The sequence below is a fragment of the Bos indicus genome, chromosome 10, assembly GCF_029378745.1.
Source record: "Bos indicus isolate NIAB-ARS_2022 breed Sahiwal x Tharparkar chromosome 10, NIAB-ARS_B.indTharparkar_mat_pri_1.0, whole genome shotgun sequence".
Classification (NCBI taxonomy): Eukaryota; Metazoa; Chordata; class Mammalia; order Artiodactyla; family Bovidae; genus Bos; species Bos indicus.
The window spans coordinates 12,842,964-12,866,983 of NC_091769.1; the positions used below are offsets into that span (position 1 = coordinate 12,842,964).

General features: G+C 50.2%; 1 protein-coding gene across 10 annotated transcripts in view; it reads right to left on the reverse strand.

Moving 5' to 3' along the window:
• Positions 1-24,020, reverse strand: part of MEGF11 (multiple EGF like domains 11) — a 392,757-nt gene that overhangs the window by 65,629 nt on the left and 303,108 nt on the right. For all 10 annotated transcript variants that reach the window (XR_011568729.1, XM_070796933.1, XM_070796931.1 and 7 more), the window contains exons 6-10: positions 23,738-23,984; positions 22,435-22,555; positions 15,819-15,955; positions 11,801-12,013; positions 3,988-4,162 (exon numbers count right to left, since the gene is read on the reverse strand). Coding sequence is in view for 9 of the 10 variants with exons in the window: in XM_070796933.1 (XP_070653034.1) it covers positions 3,988-4,162; positions 11,801-12,013; positions 15,819-15,955; positions 22,435-22,555; positions 23,738-23,984 (893 nt within the window). In the remaining variant the exon portion in view is untranslated. The remainder of the gene's footprint in view (positions 1-3,987; positions 4,163-11,800; positions 12,014-15,818; positions 15,956-22,434; positions 22,556-23,737; positions 23,985-24,020) is intronic.

Consider the following 24,020-nt stretch of genomic DNA (forward strand, 5'->3'; position numbering starts at 1 on the left):
AGATTGCTGGGAGAAATATCAATAACCTCAAATATGCAGATGACATCACCCTTATGGCAGAAAGTGAAGAGGAACTAAAAAGCCCTTCATGACATTGAAAGAGGAGAGTAAAAAAGGTGGCTTAAAGCTCAACATTCAGAAAATGAAGATCATGGCATCTGGCCCCATCACTTCATGGGAAATAGATGGGGAAACAGTGGAAACAGTGTCAGACTTTATTTTGGGGGGCTCCAAAATCACTGCAGATGGTCATTGCAGCCAGGAAATTAAAAGACACTTACTCCTTGGAAGGAAAGTTATGACCAACCTAGATAGCATATTGAAAAGCAGAGGTATTACTTTGCCAACAAAGGTCCATCTAGTCAAGGTTATGGTTTTTCCAGTAGTCATGCATGGACGTGAGAGTTGGACTGTGAAGAAAGCTGACTGCCGAATAATTGATGGTTTTGAACTGTGATGTTGGAGAAGACTCTTGAGAGTCCCTTGGACTGCAAGGAGATCCAACAAGTCCATCCTAAAGGAGATCAGTCCTGGGTGTTCATTGGAAGGACTGATGCTAAAACTGAAGCTCCAGTACTTTGGCCACCTCATGTGAAGAGTTGACTCATTGGAAAAGACCCTGATGCTGGGAGGGATTGGGGGCAGGAGGAGAAGGGGACGACAGAGGATGAGATGGCTGGATGGTATCACCAACTCGATGGACATGAGTTTGAGTGAACCCCGGGAGTTGGTGATAGACAGGGAGGCCTGGCGTGCTGTGATTCATGGGGTCACAAAGAATCAGACACGACTGAGCGACTGAACTGAACTGAACTGAAAACTCTTTCAAGAAAAAAGGCAGGTGCATAAATTCACAAACCAAACATCAAATAAAGGCATTGCTAATTATCATTGACTGTGGGATGTTTCAGGGAGGGTCTCAGCCAAGTCTGCTGAACTAATTGCCCGATGCCCGACCCTGACCACAGCTGACTAATTGCAGGAAACTGGATTCATTCCAAAGCTGAGGTGAGGGCAACAGTTTGGTTTCCCCACCCTGGGAACCTGGTGTGTGCAGGAATGAGTCATGCTGGGTGAGAGCAACTGACTATCTTATAATCACCTCAAGCAGTTCCTGCTCATCCCCTGACCGGGCCCTGGAAGAGCCTTTGCAGGTACAGTGAGGCTGGACAGGAGGAGATGGATGGAAATCCATGGGGTCTCAGCAGGACTGCTTGGCTTACAGTCTGTCTCAGCCCTGAGCCCCAAGCAGGTAGGACTCCATGTGGAGATGATTCCTACAAGTGTCAAGTCTCCCAAAGTTCAAGGACAGGAAGTTATTTTAATCCAAGATGGAAGCAATAGAGACAGTAGCCTGGCCTCCAAACTGCTGGGCCCTGACCTGGGGGCATTCATCCCCCAGCCCTGCATACTCACTGTTTACAGATGATGAACTAGACCCTGGGAGGGGCAGCCACTTGTCCAAAGTCTAGAACTGCCCAGTAGTTGAGCTGGGACTGGGTCTGCAGGTCCTCTGAAGTCCGCTGCAGTCACTTCACTTCAGCTTCAGTCACCTGATCACTCACCCAGCTGAGACTTTTAATCCCAAACAGCCATTCTCTCCTACCCAAACCCCAAACCTTGAGCACTCCATTTTTCTATGGAAGTTGTGAACAAATAGGTGGAGAAACAGTGGAAACAGTGGCAGACTTTACTTTTTTGGGTTCCAAAATCACTGCAGCTGGTGACAGCAGCCATGATATTAAAAGATGCTTACTCCTTGGGAGGAAAGTTATGACCAACATTGACAGCATATTAAAAAGCAAAGACGTTACTTTGCCAACAAAGGTCTGTTTAGTCAAGGCTATGGTTTTTCCAGTAGTCATGTTTGGACGTAAGTGTTGGACTATAAAGAAAGCTGAGCACCGAAGAATTGATGCTTTTGAACTATGGTGTTGAAGACTCTTGAGAGTCCCTTGGACTGCAAGGAAATCCAACCAGTCCATCCTAAAGGAAATCAGTCCTGAATATTCATTGGAAGGACTGATGTCCAAGCTGAAACTCCAATACTTTGGCCACCTGATGTGAAGAGCTGACTCATTTGAAAAGACCCTGATGCTGGGAAAGATTGAAGGCAGGAGAAGAGGATGACAGAGGATGAGATGGTTGGATGGCATCATTGACTCAGTGGACATAAGTCTGAGTAAACTCGGGGAGTTGGTGATAGACAGGGAAGCCTGGTGTGCTGCAGTCCATAGGGTCACGAAGAATTCAGACATGACTGAGAGAATGAACTGAACTGAACTGTGAACCAAGCTCACAGCAATAAAGGTAAACAAGGGAGGAAACCTGCAGGAGGACAGATCCCTTTCTCTTCTGAAGCTGTCACTGGAATCATTTCCATCTAGTCTTACCTGCCTTGGGGAGAAGAAGGGGGGAGCTGAACAGAGTTTTGTTCTATAGACCAGGGGAAACCTGCCCACAAAAGACATCGCCACCAGGCAAACCTGCACTCTCACATCATGACAAGGGCTTCCTTGCAGGTCTTTGGATCACCTTGGCAGCACACTGCCAACCAGACCACACCCAGACCAAGTGTATCAGCATCTCCAGGAGGGTGGCCAGGCATTAGTATTTGTAAAGTTCTCCAGGTGATTACAATGGGCAGCCCCAGTTGAGCGCCATCCCCTTCCTACTCAAAGCAGCACTGTCATCTCCTGGGAGCATGTTAGAAATGCAGAACCATAGGCCTCAGGTCTACTGCATCAGAACCTACACTTAACAAGGTCCACGGCTGGTTTCTGAGTTCACTAAAGTCTAAGAAGCACCGAGGGAAGGTACTCCATATAGCCCATTTCTACATCTAACAGCAACATTGCAAGGCAGGTGTCCCATTCCACAGGTCAGGAAACCGATCCTGAGAGAGGTTAACTCGCTGGCCCTGGGTCACACATTTGGTGAGTAGGACAGCCAAGATGGGACCCTGGGCTCTTTCCAAAGGCCTGACTTTGGACTACACAAACCACTTTCTATAGCATAAAATTATGACCACGGGGGTCCCCTGAATGTATGGGTTCTCACATTCACTGGGCATGCACCACCTTTGAACAGGATTCTGCTTGCAATGTCAAGCTCCCTGGAATCAAACTTCAAAAAGAGCAGCATAATTCATGAGGAAATACAAATAGTAAACAAACAAGCAGGGAAAAGGTTTTACTCTCCCTAGTAATCAGAGAAATGCAAATTAGAGCAATATTGAGGAGCCATTTTCTAGCTATATAATTAGCAAAAATTAAAACAAGAAAAGAACGTCAGCAGAGCTGTTTTGATAGGTACATGCATACACGACTGGTAGCACTGTAGATTTATATAACCCTTGAGAGAATAATATGGCAACATCCATCAAGAGCCGTAAATATATTATGCCCACTGACCCTGGGAAGTCACCCTAAGGAACTAATTCAACAGGAGGGGAAAAGCCTTTGTAGGAAGATGCTCACTGCACATGTGTTGTGAACTTTGGAAACAACTCAGTATTCAGCACTAAAGGAATAGCTGAGGATCATGGGGGTCCATCAACTCCTGCTGTGTTATGCAACCACTAAAAATGGATAATCAAGAAGCTCCAGCAGCAAACGTGGGTGAAATAAAGCAAAATACAAAGTCTGGTGGTTATTACGTGCTCTGTGGTTATTAGGATGGAACAATACTACGTACACAGTATATGGACAGACAGGAGCTGGGTACAAAGAAGACAACTGGTGTTCCAGGGTGAGGAGACAATGGAAAGACACCTTCCTTCCATTACATTTTGTAGTTACAAACCTCAGCAGGACTGGCCTTGGAGAACAGCCTTGGCAGCTCTCTGGTCATAGACTCCAAGTGGCCCACGCAGACACTCATTCTTCATCCCTGGGCACAGGGCCGCACTCCCTGATTCTGGCCCCTCTCCTCCTCTGTGGGGGCGGGGGTGGGCAGAGAGGCCATGGGAGCCCCCTCCCATCTTACCATGAAGCCTGGGGCACAAGTGCAGCTCCCAGTGATGCTGTGGCAGTCGGCACCGTTCTGACAGGTGCAAGGCAGCTGGCACCCATCACCATAGTAGCCAACAGGGCAGGACTCATTGCAGTGGTAGCCAGACCACCCTGGCTGGCAGGTGCAAGCTCCAGTCACGGGGTGGCAGCTGAATAGATGAGAGAAGGATGAGAGGACAGTCTGGTCAGGAATGCGGCCATGTCCCACCCTCTGCCCACCCCAGGCTTGGTCTGCCCATGGTGCAGGATCGAAGAGCCTCTGATGATAAACTGCTTAATGTTTTCATTTTATTTTTTATCATTTATTTGGCTCACTTTGTCTTAGTTGCAGTAATGTGGGATCTAGATCCCTGACCAAGGATCAAACCCGGGCCCCCTGCGTTGGGAGTGTGGTGTCTTAGCCACTTAACCACCAGGGAAGTCCCTTTTTCTTTAAAAAAAGTTTTTTAGCTTAATGTTTTGTTTATTTGTCAGAACATGGCAAGGTTACATGGTCTTATGAGCCCAAGAAACTGAGGCTCATAATTGTTAGAAAATTTGCCTAAAGTTACATTGCAAGGAAATGCAAAATCAGGATTAGATGTAGGTCTCCTGACTCCCAAACAAGTGCTCTTTATAATACAAATACAGAGACCAAAGCAGGAGGCAGCCTTTCCAGGTCCTTCCCTTGTGTACTATGAGGTTTGGAGCTTCACCCACTCTGCACCCAAAGGAGATGCCCAGTGTGTGGGCAGGTACCAGAGGGCTGCACTGAGATGCAGTGGCTCTGTATACCGTAGGTACTTAATGAGCGTTTGCTGAGTTAAAGTGGAACCTCTGGGCAGATGTAGCCTCCCCTCTCTGGCAAAGTCTATATTGGAGAGGACACCCTCCATTCATGCATTGCTAGGGCTCTTTAAGACTGAGTAAGGTCATCTCCATCCCTGGTCTGGCTAGAACCCTTGGCTGGAGGCAAGGGCTGCCTGGCATGACCTCTAGAGAGGTGGGCAACCTGTGGCTGGCAGAGTCTGATCCAATAGCCAATATGCATTCATGTTAGAGGAGATGCTGAGTGTGGTGACCACCTTCTTCTTAGAGCTTCTGTGGGGAGTGCAATTGACTGATGGCCTCACCTACTGTGTCTGAAATCCAGATAATCTACCTAAAGTCACATTGCAAGGAATTGCAAAATCAGGATTGGACACAGGTCTCCTGACTCTCAAACAAGTGCTCTTTACGATACAAATCCACAGAGACCAAAGCAGGAGGCTTTGTTTTCTCCGTGGTCACACTTCCCCTGGGCTCCTCTCAGCTAGAGCACAGCAGGAATATATTAAGGTCGACGCATTCCTGGGAAGTCTGGGACTCCTCTGATGGGCAATTCGGCTGAAAGACTCCCCATCTTGTGAAACTTTCTTCGAACTGTGCTTCACTTTAAGACTTTGCATCTAGTCTTCCTTCCTCCTCTGTTTCCTTCACACAGGTCAGATCTGCCTTGCAGCTGATGCTTTTCTAGCCTCCCCAGCCCCTTCCCCCTTTTCCCTCACAGCTGTGTTCCTAGTAAGACCTCTTGCATTTGGCATCTGCTTCTGTCGGGGAGAACCCAAACCGACACTGTGGAGAAGATGCTGGGTGGTAGAGACAAGCCTTTTGGATTTCCTGTGTCATCTGCTTGCCTGCTATGGAGATCAGTTCAAGGGCTGTGGTTGAAAGGCACACTCTGGGCTGGCAGGAGGAGCCTACATACAAATCTTGGTTCTGCAAAGTTCCACACAGGATATGGGCCTCGTCTCCCTAGGTCATTGGTGGATCCCCAGTGCCAGGCTCATATTCACTGCCCTATTAAGAATTTGGGAATGAATAGCACTTTTACTACAAGTAATTCTTTTCTCTCTGTTGACTTGTTTATCATCTGTCTCCCCACCAGGTGGCAGCTCCATGGTGGTGGGGGTGCGGGTGTCTGTTGCTTTCACATCTGTATCGTACCCCCGTGGCCAGCAGTGTCCCTGGCACGGGGAAGATACTTAATACGTATTTGGCAAATGAATTAATGAACAAACTAATTGCGTGAAGCCCAGCCAAGCCAATTCTCCTCTGGGAGCTCTGATTTTCTCATGGAAAATGAGGGATGGACAGGAGCAGACAGTTCCTGAATGGTAAGTACAAGTAGATAAAAATCATTTTGGAAAATGTTTAGTTTCATTAATTGTTCAAGTCAAAACAACAACTGGATATCATGTTTTCTCTATTGAAAAGGTAAAGTTACTTTCTTCATTATTATTATTTTAAATGGACAGTACTCAATGCTGGTAAAGGTTTCTAGAAAACAATTTGGGGTTATGTATCAGGAGTCCTAAAGATATTCAGACCCTTTGGTCTTGTAATTCCATTTCTAAGAATCTATCCTCAGGAAATGATCACAGTTGTGGAGAAAGATTTATGCACGGAGATGTTCCCCGAAGCATTATTTATAACAGTGGAAAATTGAAGTAATTTAAATAATAATAAATAAAATGTGACTAGGCTATTAAAACACCAGGCACTTTACACCTATATTTCTAATCTTCAAGTAAGCCTGGGAGTTAGGCAGTAGAGCCTCTATTTTTCAGATGCCACTTGGAGGTTATGTGACCAGCCCAAGGTCACAAAGATAACTCAGTGGCAGCTGGAATTCAAACCCAGGTCTGTCTGGCCATGTTCTGTTCACCTTCTCATGCTGCCTCTGACACCAGGATACTGGTTAAATGAATTATGACAATTCATATGAAGGCATGGTAGAGAAGTACTCAAATGTTTTCCAGCCTATTTAATGATATGACATAAGGGTAAATGAAATAAGCAAACTGTTCATCAATACAAAGTCGTGAGCTAAAGTATGAAAAAAGTGTGAAACAGACATGGATGAAGAATGAAGCAATTACAACAAAATGGTTTCTGTGCTCACCTCTGGGTTGAGAAATTATGAAGGACTCTGAGTATTTTCTTTAAATTTCTATGTATTCCCTTTCTCAAACTGAGCATCTATTCTATTCATAAACAGGTAAAAAGCAATGACATTACAAATATATAGAAAAGAATGTGTGCAAAGGATGGATGTCTGAAGACTTCCCAACCTTCATGGTTCCCTGGCCCCCACACTGTAAGGGGAGATAGTGGCCTGCACAGGTGCCGTGGGGCAGGGAGCCCCACCTCGGTGGGCCTGACTCTCAGATAGACAGTTGCAGAGCACTCCTCTCCGTCATCAACGCTTCCAGCAAAGCTCTTAGGCATGGCCTCTCTCAGTTCCAACTTTTCAGGGGCCTCCTCTGAAGTTTTGATTTAGGGTCAGAGGGCCTGGCTCAATCCACAGTCACGGAGACTGACAGGCTTGGAAGTATTCAAGCATGTGACTGGGCAGCATTGACTGCCACGATCTGCTCTGTACCACCCTGAAGATTCTGAAGGGCCTCAGGCGCCCTCTTGCCCTTCTCTTCAGTAGACTACCTTGTTACAGGTCCTTGCTCTGGGGTAAAGAGTACTCTCTGAAAAGCGTACTAGATGAACAGTGAGCTGGCGAGCATTGGCCTCTGAGCCCTCCTGCATTTCTACTTTCCGTCTCAGCCCACCGGCGTTTTGGATCTCAATACCAATTTTACCTTTTACTCTGAGAAACCAGAAAGCTCAAAACCAAACCTGAAATCATTTTTTTTCTGTCTCCCTTCATGTCTCTAAATATCTATTTTTAAAAATATAATTTCTATTTTCTTAATTTGATTACTTGTTGCTTGTTATAGAAACTCCAAAAATCCTTTTAAAGAGACAGTGGGGAATGACCGCTGACTCAGTCATTGACTCAGAAAACTGCCATCACTATGCTCTCAGCACCTTCGTCACAACTCCCCCTCCCTGGTGTCCCCTGCCCTGCCCACCCCGCCACCCCCACCACCCCTGCCTGGTGGCAGAGCCATTCCCTTGGGTCACATGGTGGGCAAACGACGCTGGTTCGGCTCAGGCAAAGTCACAAACACTGATGCTGGTTCACTTGCACAGTACCCCGCACCCCCCTTTCTCCATTTCTCCCATAGATTAATCACAAGTTAATAGGAGTCGAAAGCTGAACAATACAGAAATCTTTTCAGGGTGGAATTTTCTGCCTTTTCCTCTCCTGGCTGCTCTGAGATTTCTATCAACGCTGCATCTGTTGGCTAAATCAAATCTTTCACAGGTAATCCACGATCATGGCCGCTGGAATTCGTCTATGACAATCCAATTGTGGAGGGGACATGGACAAGGGCTGACACACGGGCGCTCGCTTTCTCAAGGTTATTCCTTGATGAAGGAGGGAGGCTGCTTTGTGTGTGCTACAAAGCGCTTATAAAGGGAATGAAGCATTGGGGAATTTCTCTGGCCACTTTTTCTTTCCCAGGGCACTGGGGCTCGACCTCTTTGAAGCGTCCTCTCCAGAGGGGCACAGAGCAGAAAGAGGCTGGGGCAAGCTGAGGAGAGTTTTCTTTGGTCAAGGGTTGGGAGGTCTTTGTTTCTCTAAGAAAGATGCTCAGGGCTTTCCTTGCAAGCTGTCTTGGTGGGGCTCTTGCACAAGCCAGGGGGGCAACAAGGCAAGGCTGCTGAGGACCCCACACTGCATCTTTTGGGGAGCTGAGTGGAAGCTTCGCTTGCAAAGACCACAAGAAAACTTTTACCATTACTGGGCTGATGAAGGTGATAGACAGACTGGGAAACTGAGACAGAGAGGGGGAAATTATACTTATCAGGACACTGGCTCAGGCACAGGTAGTTCTAAGGCCAGGATCCAGGGGTCCCAGACCCACCAAAACCTGCAGCTCAACTGCCTTAGGAGTAGGAGTCCTAGAGTCATTGCTCTGCTTTTCTTAGCTCCCAAGAGAAGGCTCTAGAATGGGACAAAGGCTCATGAGAAGAGAGGAGTGATCTGTGTGCACACAGAGGAAGACAGCTGTTCTCTGTGTCCCTGAGAACAAGCCAAGTGCAGCGAGAGAGAGGTTGAGTGAGATCGGAGGTTCTCCACCTTGGGCAATCCTACCTCTCCCTACCCATCCAGGTTGTCAGAACTCGGGGCCGGGGGCGTGCTTCTGGCATCTAGTGGACAGAGACCAGGGATGCTGCTAAACATCCTGCAATGCACGGGACAGCCGTCCATGGCAAAGAATTATCCAGCCCCAAACATCCACAGTGGCAAGGCTGAGAAATTTCGAGTTAGACCAAATAAAAACTTGGTGGGTGCTGGGGGCTCAGTCACTGGGGCAGTGAGCCAGGAAAAAGTGGTGAAACATTAGAGCTTGGGCAGAACCACCCTAGAGGAATGGGCTGTTGAAGATGAATTCAGTGATTCTTTTTCCTGAAGGTCCGCTCTGTGCCAGGCATCGTGCAGTGCTGAGGCTGCAGAGGTGGACAAGCCCATGCTGACACTGCTCCCGAAAGGAGGTGGTCAAGTAGACCCGGAGGAACCTGGCCTGGGGGCTTGGCTGCCAGGTGCCCTCGGAGCCCCCATGCCTAAGAAGTGCTACTGCTCCCAACCCCTGAAATGTGACACGTGTTAAAGAGAGTAAAGCAAATAATCATCAATATTGAATGGGCTGAGATTAGCGACGGAGAAGAGGGAGTCCTTCCAAATTAATAATGCATTGAGGACTCCTTCAGAGGAGGGGTAAATTATGCTGGGCACGCTTGCTCAGGCACGGGAAGAAAACAATAGCTCTTTCATTTGGGGGTTGGTTGGATCTCCAAGGCAGGGACTATTCCTGCACTGGATCTCAGCGACTGTCTTGCTTCCTGTCCCTGACACAGACCTCCCTTGGCTTCCCTGCAGAGCAGGCTTGCTGGGGGGTGAGGGGGGGGGCGGCTGGGGTTCCTGGTGCTGCCCATCCACCCATGGAATAGTCTGAGGCAGCTGTCCCGTGCCCCCAACCAGCCATGTGGAAACTCTGTGTTTAGAGCCTGGGAGCTCTCACTGTGCCCTCCAGACCTAGCCCAGAGGCCACCTCCTCCAGGAAGACTTTCCTGACCAGTATGCTTTCTGTACAGAGCCCCTGGTCACAGTTACTCGAGCACAAGACACAACAGGGCCAGCCAGATATATTTCGTTGCTTCTAAGATGCTCTTTGCCCCTCATTTTCATAGCTCTGATGTGTGTGCTATGCAGTCAATGGTATGTCATAGTTCAGTTGTAGCAGTACATACGATAAAGCAGAGCCTCACTACTGGTGGTGTCTTGTATTTGAAGAAATACGGTAGAAGATGCTTAATGTGTGTGCGCGCGTGTGTGTGGCGGCGGGGGGGGGGGGGGGGGGGGGTGGGGGGGGTGGTGGGGGGGGTGGGGGTGGAGGTGGGGGGGGTGGGGGGGTGGGGGTGGAGGTGGGGGTGGGGAGGAGGGGTATGTGTTCCAGACTCAAGTTCCTGAGGGCTGGACAGGTGTTAAGGGGTACTTCTTTTCTCATGGTCGGCCCTGCAGGCTCTCAGTGTTTGTTGAATGAATAAGTGACTCAATGCTTAAGTCATATATAGGTCAGCTCCATTGGCTCCAAGGCCCCCTGTTAATGGTTTCCTTTCCAACTTTCTGCCATTGCAGACAGCACTGCCTGAGCCACTCAGCTCTAGGAACTAAGGACTGAGGACAGATTCTGTCTAAGCTGTAACACTTGGGAAGATGACTCTGCTTACAGTGACCAGAGGCTCCTGGGCGATGTGTGGAGAAGCAAAAGCTGGAAGTGAGGAGGAGCTGAGGCTAAGTCCTAGCTGTCCCAGAGACAAGGCTATAAGGCAGAGGCCTGTCTGTCTGGCCTGAAAACATCAGCAACACCCATGGCCCAGGGCAGCTAGTCCTCCCCTGAGCTGTCCTGCAGGCCCGAGGGGAGAAGGAGAGTCCCCTCACCCTGCATCATTCTAATAAGAGTCGACCACATAAAAGGCTGTGGAAGCATTTATCTGGGCCCAACAGCCTCATCTGAAGCTTTAATCTGGGGCCTGACAGCCTCATCTATTACCAGAGGGCGGTGCCAACTGGTGCAGGAAGCGGGAAGTGAGGGGAGCTGGGGGAGGTGGCCCAGGGCAGCTCTGGCTTCTCCACTTCCAGGAAGCAGGGGTGGGGCCAACATCAGTTCAGGTGTCCCCGAGCCCTGAAGGGCAGAGAGCAAGGCAAGGCTGGCCCCAAGCCAAGACCCTGATGCGGGCCTGGCCTCTGTCCCTCCTGCTCTTCTACCCTAGCCAGGGCCAGAGGGGACACTCCCTGCAGGCCTCAGGTGAGCCATCCTGGTTTTTAAGGTCTCTGCTAACACTGACCCTCTATGGCTAAAGCCCTGTGCTCCTGCCGTGGTAGTTTGGTCTCTGGGCCCCTTGGGGTTGGGAGACGACTTGGTTAGATGCGGACTGTGTGGAGAGGAAATGTTTTCCAGGAAAATGCCCCTGAGGCCTGTGGTACCCCAAGGTCAGCCTCAGCGCCCCCAGGATTGCATGGCTGCACCCATTCCCACCCTGCTTCCCTGGGGGTCACCAGGCACCCTCTTGCTCCTGTGTGCGGCCCATTTTCAATGCCAGCAGCCAGGTTTAGTGTTGGCAACTGGGGGTGGTGGACAGAGCAGGTGACCTCAGGCCTCATCTTGACTGCCTGAGTGACCGTGGCTTTCCCTTCTTTGATCAGACTGGCCAGTGAAGGTGATTGCTGAGGTCCCAGCTCTGTCACTGCCTGCCCAGATAACCCAGGAGGAGGTGGTGGCTCGTGCTCTGAGAGCCCCCTCTCCACCAGGGCCCTCCCCAGTCCCTGTCCCCAGGCTCACCTGTCCCCGCTCACGTCATACCTAATGGTGTTGTCAGCATCGCAGGGGCAGGGCAAGCTGCAGCCTGGGCCGTGCAGGCCCTCAGGGCACAGCCGCTCCTGGCAGCGCGGGCCTTTGTAGCCAGGTTCACACTCGCAGGCGCCTGACGTGGGTGAACACTGACCTCCATTGTGGCAGTCACAGCGCTGGGAGCATTGGAAGCCGAAGGTCCCCAAGGGGCATTCCTCCTGGCACCTGCAGGACAACAGAGTATGTGGTGAGTCCATGCCCCCTTACCTGCCTTTCCAGATCCTCTGGGCCTGGGCCTGGCTGGCTGCCCTTCCTCATGGCCTCCTCCCCTCCTCCCTTGCCTCCTGCAGGAAGTGTTCTGTGCTTTCACCATCCTAGGCCGTTCCCCTCTCCAGGCCAGTTCCCCTCAGTCCCCAGGAGTGAGTTCATACTATCATATCTCACTGATTGTAGGCTTTGTGTATTTTTTTTTTTGACTGCAGTAAATAAGGATAACATAAATTTGCCATTTTAATTATTTTTAAGTATACAGTGGTATTAAGTACATGTATATTGTGTGGGTTTCCCAGGTGGCTCAGTGATAAAGAATATGCCTGCCAAAGTAGAAGATGTAAGAGACGCAGGTTCTATCCCTGGGTGGGGAAGATCCCTTGGAGGAGGAAATGGCAACCCACTCCAGTATTCTTGCCCTGGAAATCCCATGACAGAGGAGCCCGGGGGGCTACGTCCATGTGCTCACAAAGAGCTGGACACGACTGAGCGAGCATGTACATAGAACACACATTGCTGTGCAACCATCACCACCATCTATCTCTAGAACCGTTTCATCTTCCCAAACTGAAACTTCTGTACCCATTAAATAACAAACTACATAAAGTCCCATGGCCAGAGGAGCCTGGCAGGCTACAGTCCACGGGATCGCAGAGTCAGACATGACTTAGTAATGAGCATGCACGGACATAGATTCATTGTCACAGCAACAAATTAAGCGGTAAACCTGGGGGCATTTGAGGAAAAAGAGATGGGCCACCCCTGCATCCTAGAGACAAACGAACAGAAATGGCCTATGGACTTTGGATTGTCTGTGTCCCCATGCTGCTTCAAAGGTGTGGAGAATGGGGAACTGGCCTTACTGCCCTGACATCTGCTTCCTCATCACAGAACGGGATGGTAATAATTAAACCTCACCATGTGTTTGAGGATTAAATGAGATAACGCGTATAAACATTTAGAAAGGTGCCCCATGAATGGTAAGCGCTCAATAAGCAGTGTTAGTTCTTATTATTACTCTTGTTAATACTGTTTTCTGTAGTTCTCCTAACAGAGCCCTTTTGGCATGAAAAGCCTCAAAGGGAAGACTTCCAAAATGTTAACAATGGAGTGGACTTACGGAATTACAAATGCTTTAATGAGTATGTTTTTCCATTTTCAGGTTTTCTATTTATCTTCTACAATAATCAGGGCAGAGGGGAGCCATAAAAGATGTTGGGGAAAAAAAATACAGCCTTAGCCTCTTTATTAAATCTTGGTGAGTCCTGAGTTGGAAGCAGTGTTCTTCATCACAGCACCCAGATTGTCTTCCTGCAAGTCTTGCTGCATTTTAGCCCATCTGAAGCCTCAGGGAGGGAAAGAACAGCGGAAGAGGGAAGAGAGAAGGGGATGCGTGGAGAAGACGTGGGAGGTAGAAGAGAGGAAGGAAGAGGGGAATACGGTGGAAGGGGTGAGGATGGAAACCAAGGCAGGCGCAGAGGAAACAGTGCAGGTAAGAATTGGACACTGCCAGCCCGTGCTGCCTCATAGTGGGTTTCCCCGGGAGTCACTCAGGTTGCCTCTCCTGGATGTCTCAGGCCATCAGGGAAGAGACCCCAGCCTGGAGACACCTCCAGGCTCTCCCCTTCCACTGGAACACTCCTGCTCCCTCCCCTCTGGCAGGATTGAGCAGAGAGAGTCCTGGAGTGTGAGCTCCCTTCTCTGAAGGGCATGTCTCCACCCCATGTCATATTTACAAAGTGACACTCCGTAGCCCCAGAAAAAGAATCTGGAAATGAAATATTGACAACCTAATCCATTTACATAATCAGCCTTTTTTTTCCTACCCACAATTTAAACAACTTATTTATTTAGAGATCAAGCAACAACTGCTAATGAATTTTACACAAAGCACACTAATAACGGGGCCTGTGGAACAGAAGGGTAATCACATCAGGAATTAGTTTTCTACTTAAACATCCTTCCTTTGCAACATATCAATCTAATGTGTCCGATATTACCATTAACAACCAGATACATTGCTCAATTAAATTACAAAATGAGCTGCAAAACCCTCGTTACGTTTCATGTTTAATTTGCACTGGATTCTGCCTATCCGGGGAGGCCTGCGTTATTATACCCACTCAACTTTAATGTGCTTGCAACGATGTGGGGTGGGTTCATGCAGCTGTCACTTACAAAATAAATGGAGGCAATTTTACAAAATATTAAACACCAGGCAGCCCGTTTAGGTGGGAAACCCAAATGCTACTGGGCCCTCTTTTTTAATTCTTCGGGAGTTGATGGGCAAAAGCTTGCCAGAGGACATTAAGGTCTGAGGGGCTTTGCTCTGTCTCAGGTTCATAGGCCGGGTCCCAACCAGAGGGATTAGGGTTATTTCTCCATTTGGTACATCTTGGCGGTGGAAATGGAGAGCGCCGATGAGGTTGGGTCTCCTGGTGTGGAATCTAGCCAGCTGGAGCTATCAACCTGCTTGTCTCCAATGGTGAATGGGTTTTGTTGGCCATCATGTGCAAGTGGCAAGGGGTCCTGTTTTGGTTCCAGGGTCTTCCAGTTCCTGCCCCTGTGGCTCAACCTGCACATTTTCTCACTGGGAGAGACAGAGGGGATAGGGAGGTGGATGCAGCACATCAGTCCTGCCTCCCTTTCTTCCCTCAGAGACGAAGACTCCAGCAGAGGTCAGAGAGGGATGAGTCCCCTGATGCCACACCCCACATTCTACGCCAGGGATGCTCACGAGATGAACACTAGCTCACCAAGAGCTCAGATCTGGCTTAAAAGGCTCCAGGCTAGGGTAAACAAGCTTCAGGATGAAAATGGAAAATCTCTTTTCTGGGTATCACTAGGATTTGGGGCTGACTCCAATGAGAGTTGGAGGAACCCCACTATGTTGGTCAGAGCCAGAAGGACTCATTGGTTAATTCAGCCCTGACTCCTGCTTCCTGATGTTACCTGGGCAGGGGAGGCAGAGTAACAAAATCCAGGTGAAACATGGATCCCACAGAAGCAGACAAGGGGTGTGAGAGTTTCCTTTCTACTGCCCATCTCTCTGCTCAAAGAGACAGATATAGTTCAGACTGAGAGGGAGGAGATTCACCTGGATTCTGTGGACAAATGTCCTCCACCAAATCTGAATTCACTCACCATCAGACACCCTGGCTGTCATTTCTCCTTCTCCCAGAGCACCTTCCCTATCATCATGAAATCCCTCTTGCCATGGGAAACACACAACTCCGGTAACCCTCCCATTATGTATTTTACGGGTTATCCACTTGGCAAGGTTAGTTTGATTCCAGAACATTGGCGCCCTTGTTCAGTCTGCTCTTAGGCCACAGGCCTTCAGAGGATGCAAACTGATGTCAGTATCCTTTTGACAGAACTCATATCAGGAATAAAAATCTACTTCTAAAAAGAATAGTGCAAAATGTGTGAACTGAGAGTGCACACTCAACTTCTTTGATTATCGGTGCTGCTGCCTCCCTCCAGGAGGGTAGCAAGTAGAGGGTGGTAGTAGGTGCCCACCTCTTTCCCCAGGTGAGTCAATGCAAATTCCAGGCTTGGGTCACTGGGCTGGGGGAAGGTGGGTGCCCTCAGCAGGCTGAGGGCCAGGAAGGATGGATTGGCAGGAGGACTCAGAATGCTTTCTGAGAAAGAAACAGGAAAGCTGGCAGAAGGTTGGTAAACCTGACCTGTTGTCTGCAAGGCTGCTGTGAAAATGAGTAGCATGACCAGTAAGGATGATAGCCAACAGCATCCTTACCTGTCTCCCATGTAGCCAGCTGTGCAGTGGCACTGCCCAGTCACGTGGTCACACTGCCCTCCATGGTGGCAAGGACAGTCCTGGCTGCAGTTCTGGCCGAACGTCCCCGGTGGGCAGGGCTGGGCACACACTGCTCCCTGAAACACAGGAGGGAAGACCTGCGGAGGTGGTTCTTCTGAGATGCAATCCTGAGGCCACCTTCTTCTAGAAGTAGCACGGTTGCTACAGCCCAAGGGACCACCCCTATCCCTTAGTGGGACCTTCTCCCCAATCACAGAAGCACAGAAAGTTGGACACCATGACTCCAAAGCCACACTTTAGAGAGGGGCAGACTGAGACCAGTTTGCTTATCCAATCATTCAGCACATATCTAATGAGTGCCTGTTGTATACCAGACCCTGCACTAGACTCTAGGGATATAAAAATACAGGTAAGATTCGATTCCTGTCCTTCCAACCTACTGGGGAGAGAGAGACAAGAAAACATAACTAGGTGCCCTCACACTGGTACATGAGAAAGTGCTGAGCAAAAAAGAAAGCAGAGATGTGATTAAACACAGTGGTGTGGAGACATACATTTATCTCTACTTCTTTCCCAAACCCAGCTACCATAAGAGTAAAGGGGAGCAGGAGGAACATATAAACCTACAAGGAGAAAATGAAGGGGAGAGGGGGCCATAGAGGACAAGATATGTCACGCGGTGGAAGATGGACTAGCAGATAGAGGAATAGGATCTGCTGGAGTTTCTGCTTTCTCAGCAATGACAAGTGCCTGCAAAGGGAGCGTCGGAAGACAAAGTTCAGTAAAGCTCAGGAATCAGAGATACCAGGGGCCTCTGAGGGTCAAGGTGCTGGTGTACTGAAACAGGAGGAGTGTTTAGAAGTTTATAAAAGAGGGAATTAGATTCCAGATTTTTACCCCCATTTCAAACAGCCTTCCCAAGACCAGCAGTTTACTTTTAGGGAGGCTGACCCATGAAGGCTTCAGACACAAGGACACCAAGCACAGCTAAGGGGTGGGGACCATCAGAAATGGGGATCTTGTGGGATCTGCCTGCATAACAGTCAGACCCTCTGCTCTCTCCCCCTGCTCGGCCCCTAGGATTCTAGTGACCAGGCTCTACACCCTCTTGCAGGGTTCTGGAGGATTTCTTCCTGGGAACACTGAGAGGTCAAACGGAAAGACCTACAGATACTGATATTTAAGGCTCCTATCAGTCAACAAGCCTGGCACCTCTCCTGCCCCTCAGGCTTCCCGCCAACTTTTTCCAGGGATTACGGTAAAACATGAACAGGAGACCAGGAATCAGCAGATACTTGAAATGAGGCTCTAATGAATTGTGAGATGGTGGTAAAGCATGTTTTGGAGAAATATGGATTGAAACGCCAGAAGAAACACCTAAAAGATTTGAATCTGGTATCTTTCAGGAGTAGGACCTGTCAGGGGGTGGGAAAGAGGACTATTTTCCCTTCCTTCCAGTAGTAGCCTTGTGGTATGAGATACTGTATATAATTTTAAAATTATACATATGACTCTTTGGTCTTTATCAAACAGGAATCTAAACTTACTTTTGTCTCCTGCTGCCCTTCTAGCCTCTCCCACACCAGAGATGGTCATTTCTCTTATGGAGATCAAGGATTCTCCCATAATTAATTAATCAATTAGTTCAACACACAATTATTATGCACCGATAATTGCCAACCCCGAGGAAGCTAGTTTAGTCAGGAAAATCCTGCTGACCAGAGTCATCTATCAATATCATCCAATTTACTTGTAATGAATTAAGCAGTAGGCCTTTTAACTCAGATTTCTCCCCTACATATAAGTCAGATAGTGTGGGGCTGAGAAGGGGGGCTGGGAGGGGCAGAGATGGATGACTGAGTGGTAGAGGCAGTAGCCGAGGATGGTGAGATGAGTGTGTATGTGAGGAGAGGGGCAGGGAAAAGCTACTCAGATGAGGGGTCCCTCTTCTTCCTGGAGGTGGTGGGGGTGGTACTTTGGGCCTGCTTTTCTCACTGTGCCCCACAAGTTCTAGGGATTCTTGAGGGAAGGGAGGAGTCTTTATGGCCAGTTCTCTGCAATCCTGGGCTGGATGAGGACACTTTGACCATTAAGGGGGCTGTGTTTATATCTCCTACATCCTCATCATGGAGCACAGTGGAGCCCTCCTATATTTACACACACACACACACACACACACACCCATCCATCCATCCATCCATCCTGTAGACCACAGACTCCCTTTCTCTTCAGAGTTTCTGAGACATGATCAGGGTTTCCTGAAGAGACCAATAGGAACGGTTGCTTCCTTTCAAGAATTCCTGGGGAAATCGAGCATCCTTGAGCCTTTTCTGGATGGGACGGCGAGCACCTCTGTCAGCCCCTGCTCAGTATTCCCCACCCACCGCTTGGTCCTCCTCAGGCTCGAGCTCCTGGGGCTGGAAGAATCTGCTACCTTGGAAGGGCTGCTGCCTGATAGGGTGGGAAGAACACTGGGCTCAAAGTCAGGACTTGGGCTCAAACCCCAGGTCTATCTCCTTCCAGACGGCCGAGCGAGGACAAGTCATGTGATAGCTCCGAGCTGCAGTTTCCTCATCTCTAAAATGAGAGTGGTAACCCCCAGTGTTCCACGTGGTTGTAAAGATTCAGTGGGATCAGAGATAGGAAGGAACCTTCATTAAATTAGAGATGAGTGGGCCCTTCATTAATATTCAACCCAAGCAGACCCCTGATGAGGTGGAGGCGGTAGGAGCCCATATCACCTGGGACAGGGAAGAGTGGGGGAGAACCACATAATCGATCGGTCACTGCTGGTTAGAAGAATAGCTTTTTGGGGAGAGATGGGGGAGAGAGCAGACAGGAGAGTATCAGTCTAAAAGAGGGCTGTGATCTTACGGTTTCTTTCCTGCTATTATGAACTGAATCATGTCCCCCAGGTTCACGTATCCTAACTCCCAGCACCTTAGAATATGACTGTGGCTGGAGACAGGGCCATTGGAGAGGCAATAAAGTTAAAGTGAGGTCATCAGGGTGGCTCCTAGTCCAATATGACTGATGTCTTCATTGGGAGAAGAGATTAGTACACAGACAGGGCAGAGGGAAGGCCACGTGGAGACACAGGGAGAAGACCACAAGCTACAAGCCAGGGGCTGAAGCCTTAGCAGGAACCAATGCTGTCAACACCTTGGTCTCAGACTTCTGGCCTCCTGAGCTGTGAGAAAATACATTTGTTGTCGAAGCCCCCCAGTGTGTGCTACTTTGTCATGGCAGCCCTAACACACCGGCCCTATAGTCAGCTGCGTGTATGTCTCCTAGAGCCGCGGGACCTCGGGCTGTGTGGCATTTAGAAGGTGGGGGAGATGCAGTGAGGCAAGAGTCCTATTCCTCAGGACTGGATGGGCCAAATGGTCCTGTCCTAATCTGGAAACCAGCTGCACATAAAGAAGACCATGGACAAAAGGAGCAGAAGAAAGGAGGGGGCCAAGACGGTGAAGGACTTGAGGTTAAGCCAATAACACAACGCAGCCTCTCCAGCATCTAATGATCACTGCTGTCCCGGGTGGCATGGATGCCCTCAGGGGAAAGTGAACAGTGGTTGGCTTGGGTGCTATGGAAATGATCCAGGCTATACAGGTCAGGCTTGGGGCTCCATGAATAAAACTTCCCAAACCTGAGCTTCTAGGATTTTACAAATACCTCTGTTTGCTCCTCCATGAGGACTGGTTCTCTTTCCCAGCTCTTGGGGCCTGTTGTTTCCTGAGTGTATATGTGTGTGCATGCACATGCATGTATCCAGCCTTCACCATCAGACTGGGAATGCCTAAGGCAGGTGATCATATCTCCTACCTCCGATCCATCTGCGCTTCTCACTCACAGTGAACTCCTCACACCTGGGACTCCTCCTCTGAAAGGTCTCAAAGCCCAGAAATCGAGAGGAAATAGCCCCCTAGGCTCTTTGCAGAGGCCCTCTGGGAACGGGCTTACCACAACTGGGCAAGAGTCGTGTCCTGTGGGCATACACCGGGTTGCCCATACACCTGTGGGCATACCCCTACTGGCTAGGGGTCCTGAGGAAGGGGCCCCGGGGGCCAGGGTTCCAGGCAGCTCCTCTCCAGGTCTGCATGAAGCCTTGGTTCTTTGGGGACCTGCTCTGTGTGTGAGCAATCGTACTCTTTAGATCTCTGAGTGTGGCTAAAGCCATGTGGGGCTGGCAGGCAAATGAGGCAATGGAGGATAATAAAGGGAGGACCGCTCTGCCCTGCACCGTCCCCTTGGCCCCAGCCCTCTCCCCTCCCCTAGGAGGGGCCTCAGGCCCCAGGAGCAGCTTCTTTACACTGTGACTGTGTGCATGAGGGGTGTTAATGATTCATACAAATCTGCAAGTTAAATGCTCTGTCAAAAATAGAAATGCAATTGTCTACAATAAAATTAAAAACACCAAGTTCCTAAATCCAAAGGCTGCTATTGACAGAGTTTTCTGTCTGAAGGAACAAACCTCTCACTGTGTTGGGAGGGGAAAAAAATTATCTGTGTTGGTTTCCTCCCCGCCGCCCTCTTCAATCAGCAGCCTCCATCAGTCTCCAGTCTCTCTAGAGAGGACTTTACAGGTACAGGTCTGCCTGTGGCCTGTTCTCCCCCTACCGCATCCTGATCTGACCTCACTGCCTGCTGCTGGGTCTCTGGGGACCCAGCCTGTGAGTGATGGGATTCTGGAAGTTGGCTGGAGATGAGAGGGCCTTTACAGAGAGTGGTTCAGGGTGGGAGAAACGGGCAGGTGTGGGAGAGTCCGGAGCCACTTCGTTCTCCTCAGAAGAGATAGAGACACACGGGCACCAAGAGTTTGGATTCAGGAGTCAAGACACCTGCATTGCGGCTCCACCTCCCTCTTCTCCAGCTGTGTGGCCTTGGCCAGGTCACTTAGCCACTCTGGGCCTCAGCTGCCTCATCTGAGAAAGGAAGGTATTAACAGACCAGTGGTATTCAAGCCTCTTAAAGCTGGGAGGTCCTGTTTTTATGTGAAATCTTACCTAGGACCTCTTAGTAGATTAAAATGGAGATGTGGGGGTGTGTGGGTCCCAGAGCCCCAGTTATTAGGCTACTTGCGCCCACCTTTACCTCCAAGAAACTCTCGGGTTCTGTGAAACACAGAAGAAAATCCTATAGTCTGGATTGATTTTTTCCAAATGCAGACCTGAAGACAGGGTCGGCTGCTTCAGAATCATCAGGGGAGCTTATTAAAAAAAGAGAGAGAGAGAGATCCCAGGCCCAGGACGGTCTACAGTGGAGTCTGGGAATCTCTATTAACCCCACCCCACCCCCATCCACTGCAACTCTGGTGCGCAGCCAGGTTGGGACAAGGCTGGACCATATGATCCCCCAGGTTTTCCCCTGCTCTAAAGAACTCTGGCCAATCTGCCTGCGTCACAGGCCCTGTGGCCGTTCCTCCTGCTGCTCCCCCGCCGCGACCTTGCGTTCACAGCCTCCCGAAATATCCTGCTCCTGCTCCACAGCCCCGTCCCTTCCTGGCTGCACAAAGCCCCGGCCCCAGGGGAGGCAGCCGACTGTGTCCCTGAGCTTCCCTGAAACGGGAAGGTCAGCCTCGGTGACTTGCTGCTTCTGAGGGGCTTGGGATTGTGGAGGGTGGGGACACTGACAGGGGGAACAGGCTGGCATAAGGGAGGCTGTGCTTGCCTGTGGCATCCAGGGACATAGACAATGAGCAGGAGAGCATTTCAGTGTTTGCAGGGCACCTGGGGCCTGCACTGCCCTCATCTGAGCCTTCTGCCAACATGCCGCTCTGAAGCGCGGGGCTGACCATTTTTATGCCAGTTGGTTTTCGTTTTGGCCCCGCCACATGGTGTATGGGATCTTAGTTTCCCGACCAGGGATCAGACCCTCCCTCCCTGAAGTGGAAGTGTGGAGTTTTAACCACTGGTCCACCAGGGAAGCCCCTGATTTTATCCCTGATTTAGGGAAGCAGAGACTAGAATGATCGAGGGCTTTTTTTTTCAGGGCTAACACTATGTGAAGTCTGGATTCAGGCCTGTGATTTGATAAATCCCATCCCTCTTTCCCCAGACAAGAGACCTAGACTGGTGGAGGCTACCTCAGAATCACCTGGAGCCCACGTTAAGATACAGATCCCGGGGCCCACAGAATCAGAATATCTGTGTGCATCTGTGAGTATAGGGGTTGGAGGCTGGGAATCTGAAGTTCTATAAAGGCAGGGGGGCCATGCCTGCTCTCTCCCTTCCCCTGCACCACCTCCATCCTTACACCAGGGCCTTTTCACCACATCTCAGAGCCATGGCAGCTCAAATGAGCATGCTAAAAGACAGAGACAACTTATCAGAAGAATTCAACTCCTTCGCACACAAGGGACCACAGGTTTAGAAAGGTTAGGGAACTTGCTTCAGATCACACAGCATTTAGATATGAGCCCCGGCAGTCAAAGCTGTGTCCATGGCCCCCCGGCAGTGTCTAATGATCCCCATGACCATAAAGAGGATGGAGGCTATTCAGGATGGGAGAGGAATTTAGCTCTCCAGGGTGCATGTGAACGAGGGATGCTCAGACCTCTTACAGAGCCCCACCCCGATTCTGCAGGTCCACCTACCGTCCAGCCTGGAGGGCAGGCACACTCGCCAGTGATGTGGTGGCAGGTACCCCCGTTCTGGCAGGGGCAGCGCAGCTCACAGTGAGCCCCATGGCTCCCAGGCGGGCAAAGCTCCTCGCAGCTGCATAGAGAAGCAGAGGTGTGAGAGGCAGCAGCATGCAAAGCCAGTCCCAAGACTCCTGGGCTCTCTAGAAGTTAGTGAGTTCCTGGTCAGGATGAACTATACAAGGCACAAGGCCAGGAGGGGAAAGAGGGACTCAGACAGTGTCCTTGGAGGCTGTGTGCTTGGGTCAGTATGGGGGATGACTTAAGGGCTTTCGGTATAAAGAAGAGGGCTCTTCTGGGGTGGGAAAGCAGAGGAAATCTTCCTTAAGAGGGAGGCATTTTACTTGAGTCTTAAAGGTAAAGTTAGTTTCACTGGGAGAAGGGGAGGAAGGCCAAGCCAGGCAGAAGGAACAGCACAAGCAAAGGCCATGAGATGTAGCCATGAGAATCTGCCTAGATTCTGAAAGAGAGAATGTGGGCAGGCTTCCACTCCCTTCCAGGCTCTGGAAGGCTCTCAGCACCCCCATAAGCTTCTCTAGAAGGACTGGGCACTGCCGAGATGCAGGGGAGGGTCTGCCTGTGGTCTTGGTCTTGGGCCTTAGCTCAATGCCTTGGCCCTGGAGCTGGTCAGACATGCGGGCAGGAGGCACCCTCCATCAGAGATGTATCTGTGGCCAGATTGCTTGGGTGCTCCCACAGGATCTAAGGCTGTTGAGGTGGCCACTGAGCCTTTGATAGGGTGGTGAGGAGAACGTCAATCTTGCCTCTGAGGGGTCACAACTATCCTGTCCATGCAGACTCCCTCTCCTGAAAACTGGATGAGGGGAAAAGGCAGGGGAAGAGGACCAGGCACAGTAATCTCCCCAAATCTAAGCATGATATCTGCCCAGGGCCCTCACCCACTCTGTCTCAAATGGCCTAGAAGGTTCAGTAATGGCACTTGGATTATGATCAGAAGAGAATTCCAAGCCAAAATCTGGAGCCCAGATCAGGAAGGGTCTCCTAGAAGAAGGTTTAGCCAGCTGTTCCCACCATGAGAGCATCCATCCACGAGTCCTCCAAGCCAGTTCCAGGCACCCTGGGCCCTGGACAGCAGGGATCTGAGACCTGTGTGGGTGAGGCCTGGGAGTTCAGCCTCTGCAGGACTTGGGGCCAGAGTGCAGATTTTACAGCCAGAGCTTTCTTGATCCTTCATGTGTTTCCCCGTCTTACCCTCCCAGCCACCCCTTTGCATGTGTCCCGCCTGGGCTTTACTCACTAGACACCGGTGTAGCCGGGTGCGCAGAGGCACTCGCCCGTTTGGGGGTCGCAGCTGGCGCCGTGGCGGCACTGGCACAGCAGCTGGCAGCCCTTGCCATGGGTGCCTGGCGCGCAGAGCTCCTCACAGCGCCAGCCTCGGAAGCCAGCAGCACACACGCAGGCGCCTGTGATGGGGTTGCACAGGGCCCCATTCTGGCACTGGCACCGGTTGCTGCAATGGGGGCCCCAGTGGTCGCTATCACAGCCTGTAAGAGAGGAGTGGGTCAGGGCAGAAGGATCCC